Source organism: Vipera ursinii (assembly GCF_947247035.1).
Source record: "Vipera ursinii genome assembly, chromosome: 9".
Classification (NCBI taxonomy): domain Eukaryota; kingdom Metazoa; phylum Chordata; class Lepidosauria; order Squamata; family Viperidae; genus Vipera; species Vipera ursinii.
In genome coordinates, this window is record NC_139523.1 from 24165756 (window position 1) to 24192221 (window position 26466).

The 26466-nt window shown below is 52.0% G+C and overlaps 1 protein-coding gene across 2 annotated transcripts; it reads right to left on the reverse strand.

Annotated features, from left to right (window-relative positions):
* Positions 1 to 2412: 2412 nt before the first annotated feature.
* PRKD2 (protein kinase D2) lies at positions 2413 to 25943 on the reverse strand. Of its 2 annotated transcripts, XM_083369897.1 has the most exons (19): positions 25520 to 25943; positions 25164 to 25374; positions 17966 to 18104; positions 16839 to 16970; positions 15942 to 16096; positions 14636 to 14837; positions 14334 to 14414; positions 13779 to 13929; positions 12377 to 12494; positions 11870 to 11947; positions 10996 to 11254; positions 10854 to 10906; positions 10676 to 10748; positions 9471 to 9577; positions 8589 to 8750; positions 7633 to 7731; positions 5990 to 6257; positions 5214 to 5299; positions 2413 to 4591 (listed from the first exon to the last, which is right to left on the reverse strand). In XM_083369897.1, the coding sequence occupies exons 2-19, from the start codon at positions 25338 to 25340 to the stop codon at positions 4352 to 4354; spliced, it is 2580 nt and encodes an 859-aa protein (XP_083226023.1). In that variant the 5' UTR covers positions 25341 to 25374; positions 25520 to 25943; the 3' UTR covers positions 2413 to 4351. The 2 variants fall into 2 exon arrangements, with proteins under 2 accessions (XP_083226023.1, XP_083226022.1); XM_083369896.1 differs by having other exon boundaries at positions 25164 to 25943.
* Between the last annotated feature and the right edge of the window lie 523 nt (positions 25944 to 26466).

Here is a 26466-nt window from a genome sequence, read left to right on the forward strand (position 1 = left end):
GACAGGGAGCTCACCCCCCCCCCCCCGCGCTAAACAGGCCTCAGCGAGGGAGAGGTGAATAAGTCACCCTGGCTGAAGACCAAAACCTGGGTGCTTTCTGGAACATGTGGGGAAAGATATTTGCCAGGAGCCTTTTGAAGAGTTCTGCAGATCCTTTTTTGTGATGGGGAGAGAAGGCCTCAAACTGACTAGATTCCTCCTTTCCCAATCCCCAGAAGGGCTTTGGGACTCCAACTCCCATCACCCTCGACTGTGGGTATTGGGTGGGGAGGTCTGCCACACCTTGGGAACCTCAGTTGGTGGTGAAGGGGCTTTTTTTTAAGAGTTCCACTACACAGGAACCCACGAGAGGAGACAGCAGCATCCCCCAACTCAAAAGGGGAAACTGGCCCAGGGATGGGTGTAAACACCGGAGGAGGAGGAGGAGGAGGAGGAGGAGGAGGAGGAGGAGGAGGAGGAGGAGGAGGAGGAGAGGCTGGCTCAGCTTCCAGGGAACAGCCATGCGCGATGCTTCAGCCGCCAGGAGGGCTGGCAGCAATGACAGTGACTAGGATGGGTAGCAACAGTGGTTTATAAATGGTGGTGATAATAATAGTGTGAGCAGGTAGCCATGGTGATGGAGAAGTGGGTAGCCATAGCAATGGCAGTGCGGGGTGGGGGGGGGAGGATGCTGGCAGCCTTTGCCAAGGACAGGGAGAAATAGCAATATTGGCGCAGGGGGGGGCGGGTAAGGAAGGAAATGAGAAGATCGAGTCTCTTTGAGGCTGCTGGCAAGTTGTGGTGAGAAGCATCTGTGCTCCCTTCTCACCGTCACGCGGGGTTGCTCACGTGCCAAGGAGCCTCGCACGGTGGGTTGATGCATGGGGGGGTGCAATCTGAGCCCCAAAGACTTGGGGACCCAAGACAGGGGACCAGACTTCCGCAGCTGGAAACTCAACATAAAACCTCACAATACCTTTCTCGGAGACCAAAAAGGGGCACCAGCAGAGCAGAACTAACGGCCACTTTTAACCTCTCTAGCTCTCAGGAGTGCCTCTGAGCCAGTGCAAAGAGCATTACTTCCTCTCCATTGGGAATCCATGTCAATTCCACACCTGGAATGAACGTCAATTCCCCATTTGGAATCCATGTCAACTCCTCACCTGGCATGCGTGCCAATTCCACACTTCCAGGCCTGTCAATGCCACGCCTGGAATACATGTCCATTCCCCATCTAGAGCCTTTGTCAATTCCCCACCTGGAAAACACATCAATTCCCCACCGGAGAGTGTGGCCCCGCTCTGAGAAGGAGCGCGCTCCGCCTTGCTAAAGCCGGCCACCACCGAATCTGCTGCAGGCGTTCCATATTTCCTAAGCATATGCAGAGCGAGGGGGGCCGCGTGCCAAGGCATGTGCGGCAGAGTCGTGTTCTGGAAAAAGTGATGGAAGGAGGAAAAAACTTATTGTCTGTATTCCATTGTTGCTATAGCCACAGCCCGCAATGGAAAGTCCTTCGGCCTCCCTCTACTTCAAAGTAACCTCATCGCCAGGCATGGACGGATTCCAGACTGCAGGAAATCTCTCCAGGGCTCACATTCTTCAAGGCACCGATTCTCAATGGGTCAATTTTAAGACCTGTGGACTTCAACTCCCAGAATTCCCCAGCCAGCTGTGTCTTAAGACTGCCAAGGTTGAGAAACGTTGCTTTAAAGTCCAGTTAAGTTAAACATTTTGCTCCCCCCCACCCATTTCCTTTGGCCCATGGCATCCGTCAGCCTCTCTCACCGTCCCTCCATCACTTCCTTCTGGTCTCTGCGAACCCACCTCAGAGCTGAGCTTCCCTTTCAAAGTTTACCACCCTCAACTCATCCCCAAACCTTCAGCTTATTATTATTATTTTTGTTTGCGTGGTCTTCCCCCACGCGGCACGGTTTCCAAATGCCCACCTTGCATGAAGGACACACAAACCAGCTTGCCAAGCGGGGGCAAATGACCAGGCCAGGCCTGGGGCAAGGCAGCTGAGCATCCCTGGAAAAACGATTGGGGAGGGTCTGCCCAGCAAGTGCCCCCAACAGCAACACCATGCAAGGTGCAAACTTTAAGAGAAGAATCTTTCCAGAGACTGGAAAGTAGAATGAGAACAAGCAAGAAGCCCAGAGTCGTTCGACAGGAGATGGGTGGCATATAAATTTGATAAACAGATCAATAAATAGAAGGATAAATAAGAAAGAAAGAAAGAGAGAGAGAGAGAGAGAGAGAGAGAGAAAGAAAGAAAGAAAGAAAGAAAGAAAGAAAGAAAGAAAGAAAGAAAGAAAGAAAGAAAGAAAGAAAGAAAGAGCCGGGTGGGCATTCTCCCCAGAGACCTGCTCAGTAGAAAAAGGAACGGAGCTTTTCCTGACTTCTTCAGACAAATCTACATGCAACTCAAAGACGCCCTTTTAAATCTAGGATTTAAATGTATTTTTATATACAGCACAACGTTCAGGTTATTTAAAAAAAAAATAGACATTTCAAGGTATAAACAACTGTCCAGGGGAAGCTGCCTCTTCAATGCAAGCCCAGTTGCTACGAAGTGGTCACATCAGAGACTGCCCCATACCAAAACTGACTCTTTTCGATTGACCAATGAATAGTGGTTTATTCCACAAACTCTAATGAGCAAACCAGAAATTTGGGGGTGGTTGTGAATCCAATTAAGTGCCAGGGGGTGGGAATCCGTAAGATTCAGCAGAAGGACGTTGGCTAAATTTAATAGCAGAGAGGAGAGAGGGACCATTAATCTAATAAATGCCAATATGGAGGGGCTGAAATCTTGCTGGGAAGGGGGGAAAATCCCATCTTGGTTTGCATTATGCAAACAACCTCAAACCCACATCTTTCTCCTTCCCAGATCCAGAGCCCTGCAAACTGCTAGCAAGGTGAGACGACCATTCCCATCAGCCTCAATGGGGACAGAAATATTTCTAGCTGACCATCACAGAAAGCATTAGATGGAGAATTCCTGTCCCGTCAAAAAAAATTGTGGGGTTAATCCTTCACCGGATGTGCAGAATGGGATGTGAATCTTTCAAAGAGAAATACTTTAAAAAAAAGAGGGGGGGGAGAACCACACAGCATCTCTCCTCCCCCCCCTCCCCGGGGGTTTCCTCCTCTCCCTTCCGGCGCATGGATTTCGGCCAGCCCACGTGGTTTGGAGGCAAAGACGTTGGCCCACTCCACGCTGGAAGAGAAGGTGGCTTTGTTTGGCGCACAAGGAGCCAGTCTTTGGTGGCGCTGGCCTGTTTCAAACGGTCCACTTTGGAACGCCGACAGGCCCTTGGGAGGCATAGAGGAAGGAGCAGAGATTTGGGGGGGCATACGAGGGGGGTCGATTCTGTTTCTGCCTCCCCCAAAGCTGAGTCCTACTTTGAAGGCTGCCTGAGTGAGTTTTTGCCTGCTTGACAATTCCCTCTCTGCCAATCCATTAAAAGCAAGGTTTCTAAAGCTTGGCCGCTTTCAGAGGGGTGGACTTCAACTCCCAGAATTCAGCTGGCTGCGGAATTCTGGGAATTGACGTCCATGGCGCTTAAAGCAGCCAAGCTTGAGGAAACACCGATCAAAGAGACCAATTCCCACTCAGATTGATTATATCAGGGGTCTCCAAACGTGGCCACTTGGTAAGACTCGTGGACTTCAACTCCCAGCATTCCTCAGCCAGCATGTTTCCGCCTGCTGCATGTTTCTGGCTGAGGAATGCTGGGAGTTGAAGTCCATGAGTCTTAAAGTGTGCATGTTTGGAGAACCCCTGGATTAGGCCCCCTCTCCCCCAAAGAAACCTTCATTCAACCAAGAACCTTCGTCAAAGAGAGCACCACCATTGGTTTTGAGCCTCAGTTTCCACTGTGAAACAGCCCTGATTCCTCTTCCTCAACCCCCACACCTCCCCAAAGCTTCCTCTGCATCCCTGGGTGGGGAGGGGGGGCACAATCTGTAGCCCCCATCGGTCCTAGCTGCAGAAAACTGGCTATTTTTGCATTAACCTTTCTAGCCAATCACTCAAAATGGGCTAATGCAACGTGCAAAGGAAGTCCCCAGCCCACCCCTGAAAACGGGGAGGAGACAACGGCAGTGGGGCTCTGTCCGAGGGCCAGGTGACTCTACCCATTCTGCATGATTGCCTTGCCCCTCGTGGGTCTTCTTAACGGTGGGTCTTAGTAATTCCGACCTCCGAGCAGCCAAAAGTCTCCTTGCAAAGATCTGACAGGTTCCGTTTCTTGTTTTTCCAACCTCCGGAAAAGAAATTATTGGGGAGACGGCGAGTGCGAATTCAGTGAGAGGCCAGGGTTGCTCCAGTCAAGGTCCTCTTCCAGTTTCGTTGCCCTTCGTCCTGCCTTCAGAGGACGCTGACCCGCTCGGCTAAACCCTGCACCTCCATCTCCTCTTCTTGCTCTCCGGCCCCCTCTTCCTCTCCCTCCTCCTCCTCCTGCAGCCGGCGAACGCGCAGATGCTCCGGGTACTGCAGGCTGTGCTGAGCGGCAAACTGCTCCCAACGGGCGTCGTCGCTCTCGTGGGTTATGTAGCGCTCGCCCATCCGACTCTCCAGCTCCCGGAGGTCCAGCCAGCTCTGGTAATCCTACGGGGGGAGGGGCAGATGGAAAGCAGAGGCGGTGGTCTCAGGGAGCAGCTGGTGTCAGGCCCAGAGGACCAAGAACAACACCTGGGTGGCCACACTGAGAGGGCAAGCCCCACTCATTTCTAGCACTGATGATGCTGCCCACTTGGGCCATGAAATGTCTGCAAGAAAACCGCCCAGCTCAGAGAGCACCCAGGACCCCACAGTTCTCTTCCTCCTCCTCCTCCTCCTCCTCCTCCTCCTCCTCCTCCTCCTCCTCCTCCTCCTCCTCCTCCTCCTCCTCTTCCTCCTCCTCCTCCTCCTCTCCTTTCTAGCACTGATAGCTTGGTAATGAAACATCTGCAAGAAAATCTCCAAGCTCAGAGAGCACCCAGGACCCCATAGTCCTCCTGCCCTCTATTTTGAAAACCTTCCTCCCTTCTAGCACTGATGATGTTAGTTGGGTGATGAAACATCTGCAAGAAGGCAACCCAGCTCAGAGAGCACCCAGGACCCCACAGTTCTCTTCCTCCTCCTCCTCCTCCTCCTCTAGCACTGATGATATTACCTACTCTGGTAATGAAACGTCTGCAAGAAGCCCACCAAGCTCAGAGAGCACCGGGGAGCCCTCGATTCAACCTACCTGCAGCCAACTGTGGCTGAGAGATTTATCCACACTGTAACGTTTCCTCATCTTCACCTGGAGCAGGTTGTTGATCAGATCGATGGCTGAGAGGGGGCAAAATGAGAACCAAGCTTTAAAACCAGGACTGTTTGTTAATGTACTCATCTATTAAATTTCTGGTGCTGCCCAACTCAACCCAAGTGAGGCTAGCTAGGGATGGGATGGATGGATGGATGGATGGACAGAAGGAAGGAAGGGAGGAAGGAAGGAAGGAAAAGGAAGGAAGGAAGGAATAGCGAGGAGAGAGAAGAGGAGGGAACAGAGAAGGAACAGTGAGTAAAGGAATAGAGAGGAAGGAAGGAAGAGAAAAGGAAGGAATAGAGAAAGTAGGAAGGAATGGAGGGAAGGAAGGAAGATAGAAAAGGGAGAAATAGGGAGAGAGGGAAGGAAGGAAGGATCCCCAATTGGTTTTCAACCAATCCATCCTCCAATAATCCAAAAACCAGGATGAAGAAAGACATCAGACATAAGTAAGACACAGCCACACAGGGCTCCATTCACACGAGTCGTTCTATTTGTGAGTCAGAATCTACCCCCCACCCCCACCCCAAAGTAGAAACCCAAACGTTGTGGGAGTGGGTGTAGTTCTGCTCTGAGCCAATATTTTTCAACCTCGCCCTTTTTAAGACGGGTGGACTTCAACGCCCAGAATTCCCCAGCCGTCTTAAAGCAGCCGAGGTTGAAAATCAGCCTGCCGCTCCTTCCACCTGCCGCCTCTTTCCACGGAGAGTCACCTCCGACTGAAATCTGCCGCCAGGGATTGTGCGGGTACATGAAGTCGGCGTTCTGGATCTGGTCATTGATATCCTCGTCCTCGTTGAAAGGGAAGGTGCCGCTCAAGCTGACGTACATGATGACGCCCACCGACCACATGTCCAGAGAGCGGTTGTAGCCCTGGTTGAGCAGCACCTCGGGGGCCAGGTAGGCTGGGGTGCCCACCACCGAGCGGCGGAAGGATTTCTCCCCAATGATGCGGGCGAAGCCAAAGTCGCACAGCTTCACCTGCGGAGCAGAGAGCGGAGGGAGGTTTAGCGGATGGGCGGACTTGTACAGGTGGTCCTCGACTTACGACAGCCCAGTTAGTGACTGTTCCGAGTTACAAAGGCAGTGGAAAAAAAGAGACATGGGACCGGTTCTCACAGTTACGACCGTTGCAGCATCCCCGTGGTCATGTGATCCAAATCCAGATGGCTTGGCAACTGGTTCACACGACGGTCGCAGCGTCCCGGGGTCACGTGATTCCCTTTTTGCAACCTTCTGACAAGCTAAGTCAATGGGGGAAGCCGGATGACCAGCACTTATCAACTGCAGTGATTCACTTAACAACGGTGGTCAGAAAGGTTGTAAAATAGGGCCAAACTTACTTCAATGTCTCACTTGACCCCGTACGTTTTGGGCTCCCCATTGTTGTCGTTAAGTTGGGCATGTCAAATTCGCAACATCATGTGACATTGCAACACGTATCGTGACTTTGCCAGCAATGGGGGTGGGCGCAGTTTCGGTGTGACACATCCGGCCCGTGGGCCAGCAGTTTGACATGCCTATCGTAAGTCAAGGACTGCCTGTAAATCAATCAAGTTGAATTTTCACACATAAAGCTCATTTTTCACGCCTGACACTGAAAGGCAAGGTGTGACCCTGAGATTTTGGTATACAAAGATAATAATAATAACAACAACAAACAACAAAACAACAATAATATAGTAATATTAATAATAAATAAATTGAATTCCAAAGAGCTTCTCCCAAGTAATGCGTACTGCCTTAAGATTTTGCTGGAAGCTGCAATTTACAATGACCCCTCCCTAGACAGTTTCCCCCTCCTCCAGCTAAAGTTAATCAATCAATTAGAACAGAGCTGAAAGGGACCTTGGAGGTCTTCTAGTCCGACCCCCTGCTCAGGTGGGAAACCCTATCCCATTTTAGACAGGTGATTCTCCAGTCTTTTCTTAAAAACTTCCAGTGTTGGAGAATCCTCAACTTCTGGAGTCAAGTTGTCCACTCCATTGCAACCACATTCCCCACACCTTCCTTTCTCTCCTCAAGATAAACCCACCTCCTTCTCCTCAGCCAAAGGCAAGCACAAGGACAGGTGTGAAAGAAAAACAGGTGTAAAAAAAAATCAAGAGCCACACATTCTTTGTCCATGTAATTCTGCCTTTCAACAACGTTGCCTCTTCTGACGGTTGGGGTGACCTTTCTCATTCCTGCACTACCTGGTCCAATTGCATAAGTTCCCAGAGGGAAGGCGTTGTGGTTAACGTTTCTTGCCCCACAAACACACTTCCCACGTTGGGGTGAAAGTGAATCAGGGAAGCGCCAAGCTTTGTCCAAGACGGTGTGAGGAGTCGTCCACTTCGGACAAAGAGCAGCTTACCTGTGGAAAAGGCTCGGCTGAGGCCAGGAGGACGTTTTCAGGCTTCAGGTCACAGTGAACAATATTCTTGAAATGCAGATGTCGGAGGGCAACCAGGACCTGAAGGGAGAGGGAACGTCCAGAAGAAAAAAACTTAACTAGTAGAAGAGAATATTTTGTAGCTCAGGGTTGAACTGCGGGCTTCTTGGTGCTTGGGGGTTTCCTTGCAGACGTTTCATGACCCAGCTAGGTAACATCGTCAGTGCTAGAAGAGAGGAGGAGGAGTGTGGGGTCCCTGGTGCTCTCTGAGCTTGGTGGGTTTCTTGCAGACGTTTCGTGACCCAGCTAGATTGCATTTTCAGTGTTGGGTAATGAATGTTGAATTACCTAGTTCCCAGGACCCCATAGTCCTCCTCCTCCTCCTCCACTCTGCAAATTCTGCAAATTCCACTCCCTTCCAGCATTGATGATGTTACTTACGGAATGGGATAAAATGATCAGAAGCAAAGTACAGAAATTACATTTGATATGCCGATAACTTAGAAAAGGGACCGGAGAAAGTGCTGTCTTTCTTTTGAGATTGCTGGAGTCGTTCTGACTCTAGAACAGACTTGACAGGTTCCAGGTTGATCCCATTTTCCTTCCAGAGAGCCCCAAAGGGGATTTTTGCTCTTTGTTTTAAGGAACCTATAAGATTCCCCAGGGAACAATCTGTAATCTTTTGAGATCAAGGTAGAAGCAATATTTTTAGTTAGGACTCTGGAGCCCCCTAGTGACAGATCCCTGCATTACATCCAACAAGATTTGGGTGGCAGGAAGAGAAAGGAAGGAAGGAAGGAAGGAAGGAAGGAAGGAAGGAAGGAAGGAAGGAAGGAAGGAAGGAAAGAAGGAAGGAAGGAAGGAAGGAAGGAAGGAAGGAAGGAAGGAAGGAAGGAAGGAAGGAAGGAAGGAAGGAAGATTTGGAGAAGCATTTCTACCTGGGTGATCAGGAACTTGGTCAGCCTCTCTGGAAGCCGGCCCTTCTCCGAAGACAGGATCATCTCCAGCATATCCCCATGGAGCTTCTCCATCACCACAAAGACTTTCTCCGGGGTCTCAAACATGCATTCCAGGTTTACAATCCCAGGGTGCCTCAAGCTCTAGGACGGGGTCAAAATGAAAAACAGGAGGCTAAACCTTAAGGGAAAGCCCCCCCCCCCAGCCCAGCCTGCAGAGAGAACATGGGCACACTGGGTGCCACAAGGGAATCAGTCGGTCATTTTATTTTGGCCTTGACCAGCAGAACAAATATCTGTGCAGCCTGTATCAGGACAGAACGTGAATAGAAGAAAAACCAGCTAAAACCTCCTATATACTATAGCAATATGCCTGAAATTGTAAGTTTAAGTTCTTATATAGTTGAGAAACATTAATATAGTTAAGGCATTAAAGGCAATCTGAATAAGACCATCACATCATTTAGAAGGACAGTAAAATTACCAGCCTGAAGTATAGTACTATTATAATACTAAAATCCATGGGGGGAAAAAGGTGTAATTAATAAAAATATTACATCTAGAGAAAATGCCATGCTTTGGTGCAGTGCTTCTCAATCTTGGTCACGTTAAGATCTGTGGACTTCAACTCCCAGAATTCCTTCCTGGCTGAGGCATTCTGGGAGTTGAAGTCCACCCGTCATAAAAAGAGGTCAGGTTTGGAGACCCCTGGTTTAAAACCGAAAGGTGAGAGTTCAATCACAGTGTATTCATCTATCTTGCCCACTTACTCTGGCCGCTTAATTATTAAAAACGCAATGAAATAGAAACGAAAAGCGAGAATCCCCTGATAGCGGGGCCGCCAGACTGGATGGGACCGCTCACCTGCAGGATGGCGACCTCGTTGCGCAATTGGCTCTCCTGCTTTGTGGGGAAACGAAGCTTGTCGATGACTTTCACTGCCACATCCCGACCGGTCTTGCGGTGCTTCCCTGGCAGGACGAGAGAGACGTTACGGAGGCAGCTGGTTCCAACCCACCTCCAGACCAGCCCCGAGTCTCCCAAGGGGTGACGCTTCCTCTTCCAGGGTGTGAATCCTTGGGGGAAAGGGTTGGGAGATGCCTTCAAGCCTTCATCTTCCCTACGGTTGCCCTGATTGGGCTCAACCCTTGTTTCGAAGAATTGCCAAGTTTTTGATTGGGATTAAGGGTTAGTTGTCTGGAAATGGAGAGGGAGAGAGGGAAGGAAGGAAGGAAGGAAGGAAGGAAGGAAGGAAGGAAGGAAGGAAGGAAGGAAGGAAGGAAGGAAGGAAGGAAGGAAGGAAGGAGAAGCTACTGTCAAGGGCAACAGTAGATAAGAGAGGGTTGAACCCTGGCCAAGAAAGTACAGGCAGTCCTCAACTTACAACCATTCATTTAGTGACAATTCAAAGTTACAGGGGCACTAAAAAAAGTGACTTCTGGCCATGTTTCACACTTAGGACCATCGCAGCATCCTCGGGGGTCACATGATGCTTGGCAACTGGCATGTATTGGTGACGGTTGCAGTGTCTCAAAGTCCCGCGATCCCCTTTTGTGACCTCCCGATCAGCCCGGTCCGTGGGGAAGCCCGATTCACCTAACAACCGTGTAACTAACTTAACAGTTGCAGGGATTCACTTAACAGCCCTCACGAGAAAGGTCGTAAAATGGGGCAAAACTCACTTAATGACTGTCTGGCTCAGCAATGGAGATTTCGAGGCCTACTTGCCCAGTGAAAGGGGGAACTGCTTGTGGCCCCCCTTCAGTTGCTGAACTTAAGTTCTCAGCACAGCAACGACAGAGACAGCGAAACGTGGAACGTTGCAAGATTTGAGGACCACAATTGGTCCTTTCGGAGATCCGGAGGCCGCTTCCAGGGACATTCCCACAAGCTTCGGGGTGTGATTCACAACATTTCAAGAGTGGCACGGTGCAGGCTTGTGAAATGGAAACAAATCCACCCCCCATCCTCTTTTTGACCTCTGTGGCAGCTGCCATCTCGACCTTTTGACCCCCCACTGTTCTATGAGAAGATCTGGGAAAAGGAATAAGGGCCACCGGCTGGGTTACCTCCATAGACCACACCAAACTGCCCGGAGCCCAGGACCTCGTCGGGGAATATCTGGTAGACGGTGGCGATATCCTGCAGTTGGGCAAAGAAGTCACCTGTTGAGGTCACCTTCGGCGGTGATGAGATCGAAGAACGAGAGTCGGAGGAAGAAGAATGGGGGGCTGGTAGGACACTCACCACGTTCTCCTGGATTTGGCTGTTGGACACAGAGATCCGCAAAGAGGCTTGTCCTAGGAAAGACAAGAGGAAAAGATTTAACCTCCTCCCTGCCTTGACTCTCTTCTCTCTGCTTCACCAGGAAGCATCTTTGTCCACTTACGGTGGGGGGGCTGTCCCTGGGCAGCTGGCGCCCCCTGCAGGACGACCGGCATGAGGGCTTGGCGGAGGGCCGTCTCCCAGGCCTTGGCGTGTTCCAGGCTGTCTCCGCCATGCTGTGGGTTGCCGGGGGTGCCGTTCTCGCCCACGTAGTAGGTGGCGTTGGCGGTGATGATTTCAAAGCAGTGAGGATTGGCGCCGGACGGCATGAGGGAAAAGTCCTGAGCCGGCTCCACGGCCAAAATCTCCGACAACGGGATCTCCTGGCGGGGGTGGAAAGGCCGAAAGAAAGGAAAAAGGGAAATAAATCGGCTCTTCTCCAGATAGAGGTAGTCCTCGGTTTACGACAGCTGGCTTAGCAACCGTTCAAAGTTACGACAGAGGGCCCCCCCACAAAGGTGCTTCTGGCCTGGTTCTGAAGTTCTGGCGTCTGTCCAACCCTCCCTGTGGTCAGGTGACCATATTTGGGGGCACTCAGCAACCGGCCCTCATTTATGGCTGTTTGGTGTCTCCAGTGAGATTTACAACATTTTTTTTTCCAAAAACTGCTGTTTCTTTCCAAATTCGGGGCAAAAACACCCATAGCGAACCGTGGGCAGGGGTTCGAGTGGAGGCTGTGGGAGATACTTCAGTCTGGCTCTGAGCCGGGGATGGAGTAGATGACCTCAAGCCTGCCCCTCCCCACTCTGGAATCCTCTGCTGGTTTGCTTCCTGGGCTGTGAAAGACCGGCCCCTTCCCCTGGTCTTCTGCTCCCTTTTTCTACCAAGAGGTTTCACCCCCACCCGCCCCCAGCGACGGGCAGAGGCTTGCTAGGCCAAGGGGGTCCGGCTCCCCACTTTTCTCCCTGTCCCGGAGACCCCGAGGAGACAAGACTCACCTTGTAGTAGCGGTTGCTACTGTTGTTCTGGAAGAGGGTGAGGCACTTGCTGTCCAGCCGCCAGTAGTGACGTTTCCGCTGCAGGAAAAAGCAAAAAGGGTTGGGGGATCGGGGGGGAAAGGGGCTTCTCTGGCGATGAAAGGCCCCTCTTTGCACAGCCTGCTACTGAAATTGAAGGGGGGTGGACTTTGACTCCCAGAATTCCCCAGCCAGCACATGCAACAGAGTTGCCGATCACATGAGCTGGCTGGGGAATTCTGGGAGCTGAAGTCCACAAGTCTTAAAGTGGCCAAGCCTGGAGGCCTCCACTCTGAGTGGGGAATTCTGGGAGCTGAAGTCCACAACTCTTAAAGACCCCTGCTCCAGGCATCAGGCCATTCAGTCCCGCAAAGAGACCAACCCAGGTGAAGCCCGTGTGGGACTCTCTCTTCCAAGGAATCCTGAATGCAGCGCCAGGGAGTCTCCGCTGACCCCCCTGCAGCCGCGCAGCCCCTTCCCCTCGCTCACCAGGGTGTCCTTGCTGCTGAAATGCACCATCCAGCCTTCCTTCAGGGCCTTGCTGGACTTGCGGGTGGTCTGGCGGACGGACTGCACGACTCGCATCAGGGGGATGTACCCCACGGAGCTGGGGAGGCAGAGGGGGAGGGGCACAGGTCAGAGGGGTTGGGGGGGCTGCAGACCGACGGAAAAGCCCCCCTGTGGGAAAAGGAGACCCCAAAGATGGGGAGGGGTTCACCCGAAGCGCTGAAAAATCAAAATGATCAATGGCTACGAGTCTGGAGCAAGAGGAGGAGGAGGAGTCCTAGTACGGGCCCAGCCCTGACGCAACACCTATGCGGCTAAGGGAGGCAGTCGTTAAGTGAGTCTCACCATACTTTATGACCTTTCTCGCCACACTTGTTCAGGGAAGCACTGCAGTGGTGAAGTTTTTTTTTAAAATTCCATTTATATCCCGCTCTTCTCCGAAGACTCAGGGTGGCTTACAAGCTTAGCAGTAGCCTTCATTCTATGTATATGCCTGCTTATTAGGGCTTTCACACACACACCCCAAGCGGCATTATCACAAAGTCAGCTTAATTGCCCCCAACAATCTGGGTCCTCATTTTACCTACCTGGGAAGGATGGAAGGCTGAGTCAACCTTGAGCCTGGTGGGACTCGAACCTGCACTCATTGCAGGCAGCTGGTGTTACTTAAGGAGGCATCAGCCCAAGGCTCCACCAAGTTAGTTACAGGCAACCCTCAGTTTACAACCGTTCGTTCAGTGACCGTTCAAAGTTACAATGGCACTGGGAAAAAATGACTTAGGACCGTTTTTCAGGCTTAGGATGGTTCCAGCCCCCGCCCCACTGCGCTCACGTGATCAAAATTCAGACGCCTGGCAAGTGACTCGTATTTACGATGGGTCGCGTGGTCCCCTTTTGCGACCTCCCGACAAGCCAAGTCTGCGGGGAAGCCAGACCCACTTAGCCGCCGTGGGACTCACTGTGCCAAGCAAGGTTGTAAAATGGGGCAAATCTCACTTGGCCCACGTCTCGCTCAGCCGCAGAAAATTTGGGCTCAATTGCGGTCGTAAGTCAGGATGACCTGTAACACGGTCATTAAGTGAACCTGGCTTCCCCATTGACTTGGCTTGTCGGGAGGTGGCCAAAGGGGATCATGTGACCCCCCCGGGGACACTGCAGCCGTGGTAAATGTGAGTTGCTTGCTAAGGGTCTGAATTCCGATCACGTGACCACGGGGGATGCTGCAACGTTCCTAAGTGTGAAAAAACGGTCCTCAGTCACTTTTTTCAGTGCGGTCGTAACTTCAAATGGTCACTAAACGAAGACTAGCTGTACTGCAAAGCCGGACCTGTCCCCTGGCCCCTGGAGCCGAGAGGAAGGAGGAGCACCTGGGTTCCCCCCTCACCTTTGGGACTTCTGGAGGCTGTCCACGTCCTCGTCCATGCGCAGCTCGCTCTCCGAGTGGGATCCCGGGATGATCCCCGAATCGTCAGACTCATCCATGAGCGAGTTTTTATCCGCCTCGCTGAGATCACTCGATTCTTCCACGGAAACATCTGGTGGAGGAAGAGGAGAAGAATCACAGGGATCTGGTCATCCTGATTCCAACCGTGGGTATCTCCCCGGTGGGTGGGATCGACATGGTTAAACGAGGGGCCACACGGGTAGTCCTCACCTTACGACCACAAGGGGGCCGTAATTTCCTGGGCTAAGCAAGGCACTTAAATACTTTACTCTCAACTTTATGACCTCTCCGCCACGGTTGTTAAGCGGACCGTTGCCGTTGTTAAGCAAATCACGCGGTCCGAAGCTGCTGGAAGGTCAGCTCTGCATTCTTTCACGCCAGTCCAGCACCTGGTGTCCCTCCTGCCCCAGCCAGCATAAAATCCCCTCCACACCCCCTGGCCAGAGTCTCTTCCATCTTGCCCCACCTGCAACGTGAGACTTCTTTGGAACTCACCGCCACCATTAAAGGACGCCTCTCCCAGACAGTCGTTGGGCACTCGGGTCGCGCAACGCTTGTGGCAGTTGAATTTGCAATCTGGGGGGAGTTGGGGGAGGGGGAGGAGAGAAAGAAAGAAAGGGAGGAAGCCGTCCAGGAAAGGTAATGCCATCAGCCGCCAGCAGGGGGAGACCAGAAACAAACCGGGTTCTAGCAGGGCAAGGCCAGCGTTGCACCTGCAGCTGTCAGGCTGCAAATACCTGGTAGCAGGGAGTTCCCCCTCCCCCCTCCCATACGTGTCCCGGAAAGAGCCCACTCACCTTTGCACTGAAGGCCCTGGCGGAAGAGGCCCTTGAGGAGTTTCTTGCAGTACTGGCAGACGGTGGGGCGGGTGTAGGAGTGGATGAGGAAGGTGTGGGGCACCTTCACCTTGGAGAGGAACAGCTTGTCCAGCTCAATGGGGCGGCCGATGTAGGTGGAGGAGGTCAGGCGGCGGGGAAAGAGCTCCGTGGAAGACCGACTCTGGGCGAGGAACGGGGCGGAGAAGAGGACCGGATCAGGGCAAGGACACGGAGAATGACCAGGGAGGGAGGGAGGGAGGGAGGGAATGAAGGAAGGAAAGAAGGAAAGAAGGAAAGAAAGAAAGAAAGAAAGAAAGAAAGAAAGAAAGAAAGAAAGAAAGAAAGAAAGAAAGAAAGAAAGAAAGAAAGAAAAAGGAAGGAAGGAAGGAAGGAAGGAAGGAAGGAGAAAGAAAGAAAGAAAGAAAGAAAGAAAGAAAGAAAGAAAGAAAGAAAGAAAGAAAGAAAAAGAAAGAAAGAAAGAAAAAGAAAGAAGGAAATAAAAGTGGGGACTGAGTCCTGGCCAAGAAAGTACATGTAGTCCTCAACTTATAGCAGTTCGCTTAGTGGCCATTCGAAGTTACAACCGCACTGAAAAAAAGTGACTTACAACTATTTTTCACAGTTACGAAGGTTGCAGCATCCCCCAGGCTCACATGATCAAAATTCAGAGGCTTGGCACCTGGTTCATGCTTATGACGGTTGCAGCGTCCCGGGATCATGTGATCCCCTTTTGCAACCTTCTGACAAGCAAATCAATGGGGAAGCCGGGTTGACTGAACAGCTGCCGTGATTCAGTTAACAAAATGTGGCAAGAAAGGTCGTTAAATGGGGCAAAACTCATTTAACAACTGTCTCGCTGAGCAACATAAATTTTGAGCTCAATCGTGGTCAGAGGTTGAAGGACTACCTGCAACATGACACTGTTTAGCCAAGACATTGTTTAGCATCACTTTCTTAGTCTGATCTGCCACGCTGGCCTGTCCCCATCACAAGATACGCGAAGAGCAACCTCGACCAAGCAAAATACACTTTTTAGTCTTGCGAATGGGTCCGGAGTCTGACTTTAATAAAAAAACAACAATAGCGACTTAAATCTGATCCGCGGCTCCGAGTGCCACCGAAACTGTTAGAAATTACTGAATCATAAGAGCGACATGCTGATGGAGAAGAATTCATGCTCCGCCCCAGGTGCATCAGGTTTCTAGTCCTCAAGGCTCAGAAGAAACCAAGCAGAGGCCAAGCAGAGCTGCCTCTGGCCCAGTGGGGGGAGGAAGGGCTGACTCACCAGTTCGTCCGGGGCGCAGGGCAAGGATTCGGTGATTGACAGACGCAACGATTGTGAGTTGGCCAGCGAGGTAGACGAAAGACGGCGTTTCCTAGCGCTGCTGCAATTGTTGGGGATGCTGAAGGCACAGCGTTTGTGGTAGTTCAGGCCGCAACCTGTGGGGCAGAAGAGGCCACGGGGCCGGGAGGTTAGAAGGTAATTAAAGGGTAATTAAAGTATTTCTTTAATAATCATTTTAAATCCTTTGCCAGTGAAATTATATTGACTATACTGTTCACTTTGCAGGCTGAGAAGGAATTTACAACAGCTCTGCAGGGTAGGTCAATGGTCCGTTTTACTGTTTCTTGACCTTGGCAACTTTAAGTTGTGTGGACTTCAACTCCCAGAATTCCCCAGCCAGCAAAGAATTCCGGGAGTTGAAGTCCACACTTCTTAAAGTTCATTAGCATGCCAGCTGGGGAATTCTGGGAGTTGAAGTCCACACAACTTTAAATTGCTAAGGTTGACAAACATTACTCCATTTCATGCATATCTCTCAGGCCTCCCTTTCTGATATGCAGACTCTGGACATGTCCAGATGTTTCAAATCATGAAAAGATTTTATTTTTCCCCACAAGGAAAATAAAAATCAAGATTTCTACGAGGAAAGGATTGTTTGTTCTTACTGCTATGGTTTCTTTCCGCCAAGGAAAATAGGAGATATCAGCTGCTATCTGATGGCCATCACGAAAAGGGGGGGAAAATCCATCTTTTAACAACCCCGATTCTCTACTGTGGCTTTCCCTTCACCCCTTCCCCGAATAAACCCCGTTCTTCAAGCCGGTCCTGAGTGCAAATCTAGAATTCTTAGAAGTAGAAAGCTGCCTTTGGTCTTCTGCAGGGGTTTTTTTTTCTTACCGTCACATTTGAGGCCTTGGCGGACCAAACCGAAAAGCATCTCTCCACAGTGGTCGCAGAACGCAGGGGCCCTGTACGAGTGGACATTGAGGGCGTGCGGACGGATCTGGAAGTCCTCAAAAGTAGCCGAGGCTGCAGAAAGAGAGAGAGAGAGTGAGTGAGAAGCTGGGGAGGAAAATCCACATAATGATTGCTCTTTTCTGCAGTTCACGTCAAGCACTTTGATTCCGGTTTTCATGCAAGGCGCAAAAACTTTGGGTGACCCTCTTAATTTGCTGATCTCCAAACCTCAAAGTCTTTTAAGCTAGCAGGAGATGAGATAAGTAGCTGCCTTGATTTATCTTTTAATGTATCATTGTTTTCCCAACAATGGTTGGAAACTGAACAAAGAGAGAAGCAACCTGGAATTAAGGAGAAACTTCCAGACCAGTGGAACAACCTGCCTCCAGAAATCGTGGGCGCTCCATCACTGGAGGTTTTTAAGAATAGGCTGGACAGTCACTTTCTGAAATGGGTGTAGGGTCTCCTGCTTAAGCGGGGGGCTGGACTAGAAAACCTCCAAGGTCCCTCCCCGCTCTATTCTATTATTATATCTAGCTATCTACTTGTATATATACTGCTCAAAAAAATAAAGGGAACACTTAAACAATGTACTGTATTTAATAGTAGGATGTCTTATCTTGCGTTCCCTTTATTTTTCTGAGCAGTATATATTTAACCCATTGCTTAAATTTAGCTACTCTGGTGCAAATGATCTGATCTAAAACTAAAGGAAGGGGCTGGATGCACACAGCCAGCTAAGACATTTTTTTAAAAAAACAAACCCTGTCCCTAATTAAAACTAACCAAGTTTAGCTGCTGCCATCTTTACCCGATTGCCAACCTTTGTTTTCATTTAGGGATATTATATATATATATATATTTAATTAGGGTGAATTCAACCCTTGGGAGTCTGTTGGGTTTTTGCTTTCTTGCAGACGTTTCACTATCTGACTAGTGCTAGAAGTGGGGAGGAGGAGGAGACTTGTGGAGTCCTCTCTGAGCTTGGTGATTTCCTTGCAGACCTTTCATGACCCAACTAGGTAACATCATCAGGAGTTTGCCGTCCCTAACCGAGGCCCCTTTACCTGAGAGAACCACCTCCACCAGGTCCCCCTCCTGAATGTCAGAGGCGGCTCGGACCAGTTGCAGGATATTGGCTGTTGAGGAGTCATGTTTGAACAGCAGGATCTTATCGTAGAGGCCGTAGAATCCGCACTCAGGAAACTGCAAAAGAGAAAGACCAGCATGGATCAGATAAGCAATGGGGGGAAAAGCCTTATAAAAACCAGGATTTTGGTACCAGGGAAAGGCAAGCCCAGGGCTTGAATGCTTCAACGTTTGAGGCGACCCAGCCTTGCACCCTCTGACTGTACAGGTGGTCCTCATTTAACGATCACAATTGGCTACTCAGCCGTTAAGTGAAGCGGTCACCAAGGCAAACGGCGACTGGGCTTACAAACCAACTTCAGATTTCCTTCGCTTTACGGACCTGTGGAGGTGTGTAAATGAGGCTGGGTAGGGAACTTTCGGCTAGGAGCCTCGTTTTGGGGACCTCCGTGAAAATCCCGGATCGTATTGGTTCGGGGGGGCCCTCCCCAAAGTATTAACAAATAATCAATCCTTATCAGTAAAGGCCAGTGGTCTGCCTAGATCAGGATCGGATCAGGAATTCTGGGAATTGAAGTCCCCAGGGTTGTGAAGTTGCCATACAGAGAGTCCTCTGCTTACAACTTAGTGTGACCAAAGTTTATAACTACACTGAAGAAAGTGACTTATGACCAATTTTCACACTTAACGACCATTGCAGCATCCCCACGGTCACGTGATTCACTTAACAATGTAACAACAGTGACAAGGGTGGTGGTAAAACGGAGCAAAAATCACTTAACAACTCTCTCGCTTAGCAATGGAAATTCTGGGCCCAGTTGCGGTCGTAAGCCGAGGACGAGCAGTCGTTGCCCACCCCGGCTCTATAAGGCATCCTGGGAGCTCCTGAGCTGGAAGAGCGCGCTTTATTTTATTTGAAGAACAGGTTTGTTTTTGGGAAAACGCAAGCGGAATTTTTTTTTAAAAAAAACCTGTCGTCTATGTAGGTGGGGTGGTGGGTTTCGGGGTTGTTTTTTTTTTTGAACCTCTCTTTTCCCAGTCATCTGGGGCCCACCCTTGGAGACTGTGCCAGGAAGGGCGCCCGGTCAGGCTCCGAACTGCACTGCAGGGGAAGGAAAGAGCTTCTGGCTGGCTCTCGGGCATCCCAAAGGCAGGGGGGCCTTCCCGGGGGGGGGGGTGTCGGCTGCCAAGAAGCAGGTATTTCGCAGGAGGCTGTTCAAAAATGCAGACAGGCAACCTTGGGGCTGGGGGGGGAGGGAGGGGAGGCAGCAGGCAGGCGGAGGCCCAGGGCGGCACAGGAAGCAGGCGGGTGCCAGGCAGGTAGGCGAGGCAGCCACGCAAGGGACGGTTATGCAAATCTCGGCTCTGATTTTGGTCCAGCTGATTGGCGACATTCCTTTGCAGGACAGATTGGCCCCCAAGTCTTCCTGTTTTTCTTTTTCTTCCTACTTCCTTCCTTCCTTCCTTCCTTCCTGCCAGCCATCTTTTCTTTTCTTTCTTCTTTTCTTTTCCTCCCTCCCTCCCTCCCTCCTTCCTGCCAGCCATCTTGTTTTCTCTTCTTTTTTCTTTTTTCTTTTCTTTCTTTTCCTCCTTCCTTCCTGCCAGCCATCTTTTCTTTTCTTCTTTTCTCTTTTCTTCTTCTCTTCTCTTTTATTTTCTTTCTTTTCCTCCTTCCTTCCTTCCTGCCTGCTTTCTTTTCCTTCTCTCCTCCCTCCCTCCCTCCCTCTCACACACAGAGTGTAACTTCCACTGCAGCCTTGCCCTCAGAAAGGCCAACTGAAGGCCCTGGGGGGGATGGAATGTCCCCCCCCCAAGCTAGGACAGACGGAGGGAGGGGGAGGGAGGGGGGAAGCCTTTAAGGGAGGGGTGGGTTTCCTTTAAGCAAGGAAACCCACCCCTGCAAAGGCCTGGCTTGGATCTCAGCTGAGCCCTCTCTGGAGGGGCAGGCCGGCCAAAAAGGCCGTTGTCCTGCATGAGCTTACAGGAGAGTAAGTCTTACGGCACTGAATTGCTGTGAGCCACCAAGAATCACTAGATACGAGGTGGGCGACAAATAGCTTTTATAAATAAATTTAAATAAATCAGTTGAATTCCGAAGAGCTTCTCCCGAGTAGTGCCCGAGGATTTTGCTGGAAACTGCAATTTACAAGGAAGTTTCCCCCTCCTCCAGCTGAAGTTCATCAATCAGAATAGAGCCGGAAGGGACCTTGGAGGTCATCTAGTCCAACCCCCTGCTCAGGCAGGAGAATCTATACCATTTCAGACAAGGGGCTGTCCAGTCTCTTCTTCTTCTTCAGTGATGGAGCACCCACAACTTCTGGAGGCAAAGCTGTTCCACTGGTTAATTGTCCTCAGGAAGATTCTCCTTAGTTCCAGGCTGCTTCTGTCCTTGATTAGTTTCCACCCGTTGCTTCTCGTCCTGCCTTCTGGGGCTTTGGAGAATAGGTGGACCCCCTCTTCTTTGGGGGAGCCTCTCAAATATCGGAATACTGTTATCATGTCCCCCCCACTCCTTTTTTCTAGACTAGCCAAACCCAGTTCCTGCAACTGTCCTTCATATGTTTTAGTCTCCAGGCCTTTAACCATCTTAGTCGTTCTTTTTTGCGCTTTTTCCAAAGTCTCAACATCTTTTTTGTAATGTGGTGGTGAGCAAAACTGGATGCCGTATTCCAAGTGTGGCCTTTCTAAGGCTTTATGAAGAGGAAGAAAACTTTGTTTTCACCCGGAGATCAAATTTCTTCTTTCTTCTCACTGCACACCCAGGACCCTGCAGTGGAAGGGACATTTTCTGCCAGGGCTGGGAGAGTCACCAGCAAGGCACCCTGGGAGTTGAAGTCCCACACATCTGGGCAAGACACCCCATTTGGAGATGGGCCAGCCTCGCCTCTGTCTCCAAGTGCTCCGAAATCCACCCCTCCCCTCCTTGAAAATGCCACAACATCCCAGCTCGGGTGGGCAGGGGGAGGGACGGCTTCAGAGTCTCCTATCCTACTGCACCAGCCCACCTCCCTCCGCCACTGTCCAGCTGCTCAGCATTCAAACCTGGGTCACAAAAAACAACAACAACCTATAAAAAATGAGAATAAATTTAAGGGCAGCCAAAACCAGGCTGAGTTAAGGAAGAGGGGGGGGATAAAATGCCAGTGACTCACCCAGCTGGCACCAGTTCGGCTGGACTGCAAGGAGGCGGCGGACTGGAAAAACATCAAGAGGTTGCACAAATGCACAAACCTTGGGGTGGGGGCTGCTCCCTCTGAGCGTGGGATTGCATCAGGCCTGGGGGGGGAGCCAGACCCCTTGCCTGCTCTTGTCCCCTTCCTACAGGACTATTACGGGCTTCAGAATGGGTATTGAACAAGGGACACACACACACCCCAGTTTGTAGTTGGAAGACACCCCATTGGAAAAACAACAACAATGGTGTTTCCTCTCAGGTCCAGCATTTCCAAAGGCAACAGCTGGCAGGCAGATGTGCAGGCAAGAAAACCACCAATAACACAGGCGTTGGTTGGTCCTCTGCCTTTAGAATGGGGTATTTCCAAGGTAGACTGCCTCTGGACGTGGAGGATCAACAGCGTTAAACAATGGCTTCACCCCAAGCAAACTTGACAGCTTGACGTTTGCAGGCAGCTGGCAGAGTTTGAATTTTTAGGGATGCGTTTTTCAAATTTGGCCACTTTAAGAGAGGTGGACTTCAACTCTCAGAATTCTGGGAGTAGAAGTGCTCGTCTCTTAACGTGCTTTGGGACTTTCAGATTACTTGGGCATCCTCAAGCCTAAGAAGGGCCTTGATCAAACTAATCCATTCGCCCCACACACACTTAAGCCTAAAATGAAAAACAGGGGCACAAGCAGAGAGAAATAAAGTGAATTTGCCCGCTTCACCGACGATCACGAAAACAGAAGCGGGGCTAGCCTTGCGAAGAAGCAAATCCCCAAAGATAAGACGCAGGGGGGGGAGAGAGGAGGGGGGGCTAGGTTGTTTTCAACCCTAGATTAGATTCCACGCCTTCCCTTCGTGAAGGCACCACCTTCAAAGGAATTTGCTCAATCGCTTAAGTCTGGAAAAAAAAACCCGTCTCCTGCTCAGCCACAATAAGGACTCGGGGTCCTGTTGAAAATGGAGGCTCGGATGGCCTTTTCTCAGGAGGTCCTCAGCTTATGACCCCAATTGGGACAGCATTTCCATCACTAACTAAGATGGTCACTTAGTGAGGCGCACCCGATTTTAGGACTTTTGCTGCAGTCATTAAGCAAATTGCTGCCGTCGTTAAGTAAGTTGCCAAGCTTCCGAATTTTGATCACATGACCACAGGGATCATGTGCTGTGACAGTCATAAGTGTGAAAAATGGTCATAAGTCATTTTTTTCAGGTGGCGTTGTAACTTCAGTCACTAAACGGATGGGTTGTAAGCCGAGGACCACCTGCAAATAACAATATTTATTGTACATCACCCAGATTCCCACTGCGAGGGAATAATGGAGCAACAGAATTGGAAGGGACCTTGGAGGTCTTCTAGTCCAGCCTTCTGCTCAAGCAGGAGACCCTTACAAAATCATAGAATAATCGAGTTGGAGGGGACCTTGAAGGTCATCTAGTCCAACCCCATGCTCAAGCAGGAGAGCCTATCCCATTTCAGACAAATGGCTGTCTAGTAGTCTCTTCTTAAAAGCCTCCAGTGTTGGAGCAGTCACAGCTTCTGGAGGCAGGTTGTTCCACTGGTTAATTGTTTTCACTGTCAGGAAGTTTCCCCTTAGTTCCATTGCTGGGCGCTCTTTAAATACGACCAACGAATAAAGCAAACTTTGGGCTGCCCGGAAGCCGGGCGGGGGAGACCAAGGACAGACGTGTTGCTCTGAAGAGCCGGGCAGGCCCCACCAGGCCCTGAAGGCCGCTCTCTCCTTGAGCCCGGAGGCGTCCAGGTTTCCTCCTGACCGTTGCAGCAGCCACATCAACGGATGCAAGGAGGGCGGCTTCCATCCGGGAGAAGCCCCAAAGATGATCACCCTCCAAAACGGGGGGGGGGGGGGGGAACGTTTCCCTTTCCTGCCCAGCAAGCAGCCAGGCTGGCAGGTCCCGGCTGCCGTTTCCGCTGCTTTGCCGTCACATAAAAAGCTCGCTCAGCAGCACCAGCCAGGCCCCACATCACTTGTGCAGGGGAGAGGAGACGAGGGGTTGCCGCCAACGAATCCAGCCACGTCTCTCTCTCCCTCCCTCCCTCCCTCCCTCTCTCTCTCTTGGTTCCGAGTTCAGGTTCAGCATCCATCCGGGTGGTTTCTGCTCTGGCTTCTACCTGCCCCCACCCACCCCCCCAGAGGACCCTGGACCGGATCGAAAGCACCACCTGCAACATGCAAACTTCAGAGCGCACGTCGAACTCTGCAAGCAGCCTCTCCAACCCAACGTGGCGGCCCTGAACGTTTTTTCTTTTTCTAAGTCAGCGTCACCCTGTTTCCATTCCGGGGGTTTCCCCAGCCCCCGATTTTATTTTCCCTTGTGGTTTCCTGAAGTCTAGGCTGTCTCCTCATTGCCATTCAGGAGGTGGCCTTCGTATAGGCCCTGCCACCCTATAAACTAACATTTTTCAAACTTGGCGACTTGAAGTCCACCCAAGTTTGAAAAACAGCAGCATGAAGAGCTGAATTGGGGATTCACACATTCCTTCGTGCATCTCTGCTTAAAAACTGAAGATTTGTAAGAGGAGACTGGACAGTCATTTGTCTGCAATGGCATGGGGTCTCCTGATTGAGCAGGGGGCTGGACTAGAAGACCTCCAAGGTCCCTTCCAACTCTGTTATTCTGTGTGTGAAATGTAAACCACGGTACACCCAGCAGGAGGACCCTTTGTCCAGCATGACAAACCTTAAGCCCCCTCCTCTTTCTTTTGGCAAGCAGACAGACCTTAAGAAGCGTCTGGAGGATTACAGGTGCTGAAGTTCCATATTTTTTTGAGGATATTTGATACCGAGAGCCAGTTTGGTCCTGTGGTTAAGGCGCCAGGCTAGAAAGTGGGAGGCCTTGAGTTCTAGTCCTGCCTTAGCCATGAGAAACAACGGAGTGACTTTGGACCAATCACCAGGAGACGGGGAGTTCTAGTTCTGCCTTAGCCGTGAAAGCTATCTGGGTGACTTTGGGCCAGTCCCTCTCTCTCTTAGCCCAACCTACCCCGCAGGGTTGTTGCTGTGGGGAAAACAGGAAGAGGAAGGTGTGTTGGATAAGTTCACCACCTTCCGTTATTTGTAAAAACAATACACTTGGGATACAGATAGATAGAGGTTTGCAGAAGGGGCGCTATGGAGGAGCCGGGAAGCAGGAACAGGTGCACCTGGTCACTCACTCCACTCTGCTGCTCTCTCTCCCAATTTCTGCTTTCTTTTGCTTTTCCCTCCCCCCCCCAGCCGAATCACTGACCCGGAGACCGACGACCTCCGCTGCATTCCTGCCCCTTTGATCTGCTCGCACCTGCTCAGTGGGCTGAGCCGGGCTTGCGAGGACCCAGAACCGGTTCTCCTGCTCAGGGCTGCGCTGCTCTTCTCCATTCTGACCTGTGCAGCCGAGCCAGGGCCGGTTGTGCGTGAGGCTGCTGCAACAGCCACAAAGGTGCTCCTTTATTCATTTTCATTTTTTTTAAAAAGGCAACTCGGACTTTCTTGGGGTTTTTTTTTCCTTTGAAAAGAAAAAAGAGTGAGAAGTGAAACCTTTTCAAAGGAAAAAAAAACAGCAAGAAAGTGCATTGGCCTTTTGGAGAAACAGAGAGAGGCACCTTTGCCACAACCATCACCTGGAAACGCTCCGTAGACTCACCTGCACACCGGCCCCAAACACACCCAGGCCGGGCAAAGGGCAGCGGCTCAGGCCGAGGCTCCCCGGACGGCTCTCCAGCCTCCACCGCCCGGCCCGTCTTAGGCGAAGCGCTCCGGAGCCCGGGCGTCCCGGCCCGGAGGTCGCCGCCTGGAAAAACCTGCCCGCCTGCCGGGCTTCTCCGGGCAGGAGCGAGGCGGTCGCGCGTTCCCGCCGCCCGTTGCCCCGCGCGGAGAGACCCGGCCGCGCCCGCGGAGCCAGGGATGCCGCGGGCTCCTGCCGCGCTCCTCTCCTGGTGGTCCCCTTTCCCCTCGGGCTGCGGGCGCTCCCGGCGGGCGCCCCTCCCTCCCCCGCGCTCCCCGCGCGGCGCCCACCTTCTGATCCACGATGGAGCAGGCCAGCTGCTTGACGTGGGCGAGGTCGCAGGCGGAGGGCAGCAGGACGTACTCGCGGGTCAGCCCGATCTGCAGCTGGAAGGAGACCCCGGCGGGGGGGGCGGCCGGCGGGACGGGCTCGGGGGCGCCCGCGGGGGCGGCGGGCAGGGAGGCCATCCAGGCGCCCGCGGGCACAGCTGCCCTCCCCGCCCTCTCTCTCCCCTCCTCTCCTCTTTCTCTCTCTCTCTCCCTCTCCCTCCGTCCCCCCCCCCTCTCTCTCTCTCTCTCCCTCTCCTCTTTCTCTCTCTCTCTCTCCTCTTTCTCTCTCTCTCTCTCTCTCCCTCTCCTCTTTCTCTCTCTCTCTCCCTCTCCTCTCCTCTTTCTCTCTCTCTCTCCCTCTCCCTCCGTCCCTCTCTCTCTCTCTCTCTCCCGCTCTCTCTCTCCCCCCCCGGGGAGGGTCTGGCCGGGGCCCTCCGGCGCCTCCCCAGCGCCCGGGACGCGTCTCCGAGGCGGCGGCAGCAGCGCCCGGCCCGCCGCACAAACTTTTCTCGCTCCTCCGCCGCTGCCCCCCCCCCGCGCCTTCTTTCCCCCGAGGAGGAAGTGCGCGGAGTGACGGGCGGCGCGGCCAATGGCGAGCCGCGGGGATGAAGTCACGGAGCCCGCCCCGTCTCTCCGGAGGGGGGCCCGGAACGCGCCGCGCGTGCCCGCGGGGAGGAAGCGCCGCCCGGGGTCGCCGTTGCACCGGCCGGGGGGGGGGCGGGGGGCGAGGAGAGGCTGACCCCAGCCCCACCCGCTCACCGGGCTCCGGGTCCTGGGGCCGGCGGGGCCTGCGAGCGTGTGCAGAGTGCGATTTCTCGCGGCCGAGCCCGTCCCGGCCCCGCGGCTGATGAACGGATGGGCTGCGCCGTCGAGGAATTTCAATCTCCTGCTTTCTTTAGCGCAGCGTTTCCCAACCTTAGGAACTTGAAGATGCGTGGACTTCAACTCCCAGAATTCCCCAGCCAGCAGAGCTGGCTGGGGAATTCTGGGAGTTGAAGTCCACGCATCTTCAAGTTCCTAAGGTTGGGAAACGCTGCTTTAGCGGGACGGGGCTCCTTTTGGAAACGCACAAGGCAACACAGCACGACTCACCCGATCGTTTTCTTGCAATTGCTCAAGTCTAACTTGCCCGCGTTGTGCACAGATCGGGTTGCCGGGTTGCGAACTCTCGGCAACGGATTCACGCGTTCCTGATTGTTTTCGTTCCCTCCCGCCGTGGCGAGAAATTCCGGTTTTTTTTTTTAAACTCTTGACATCTGGAGCC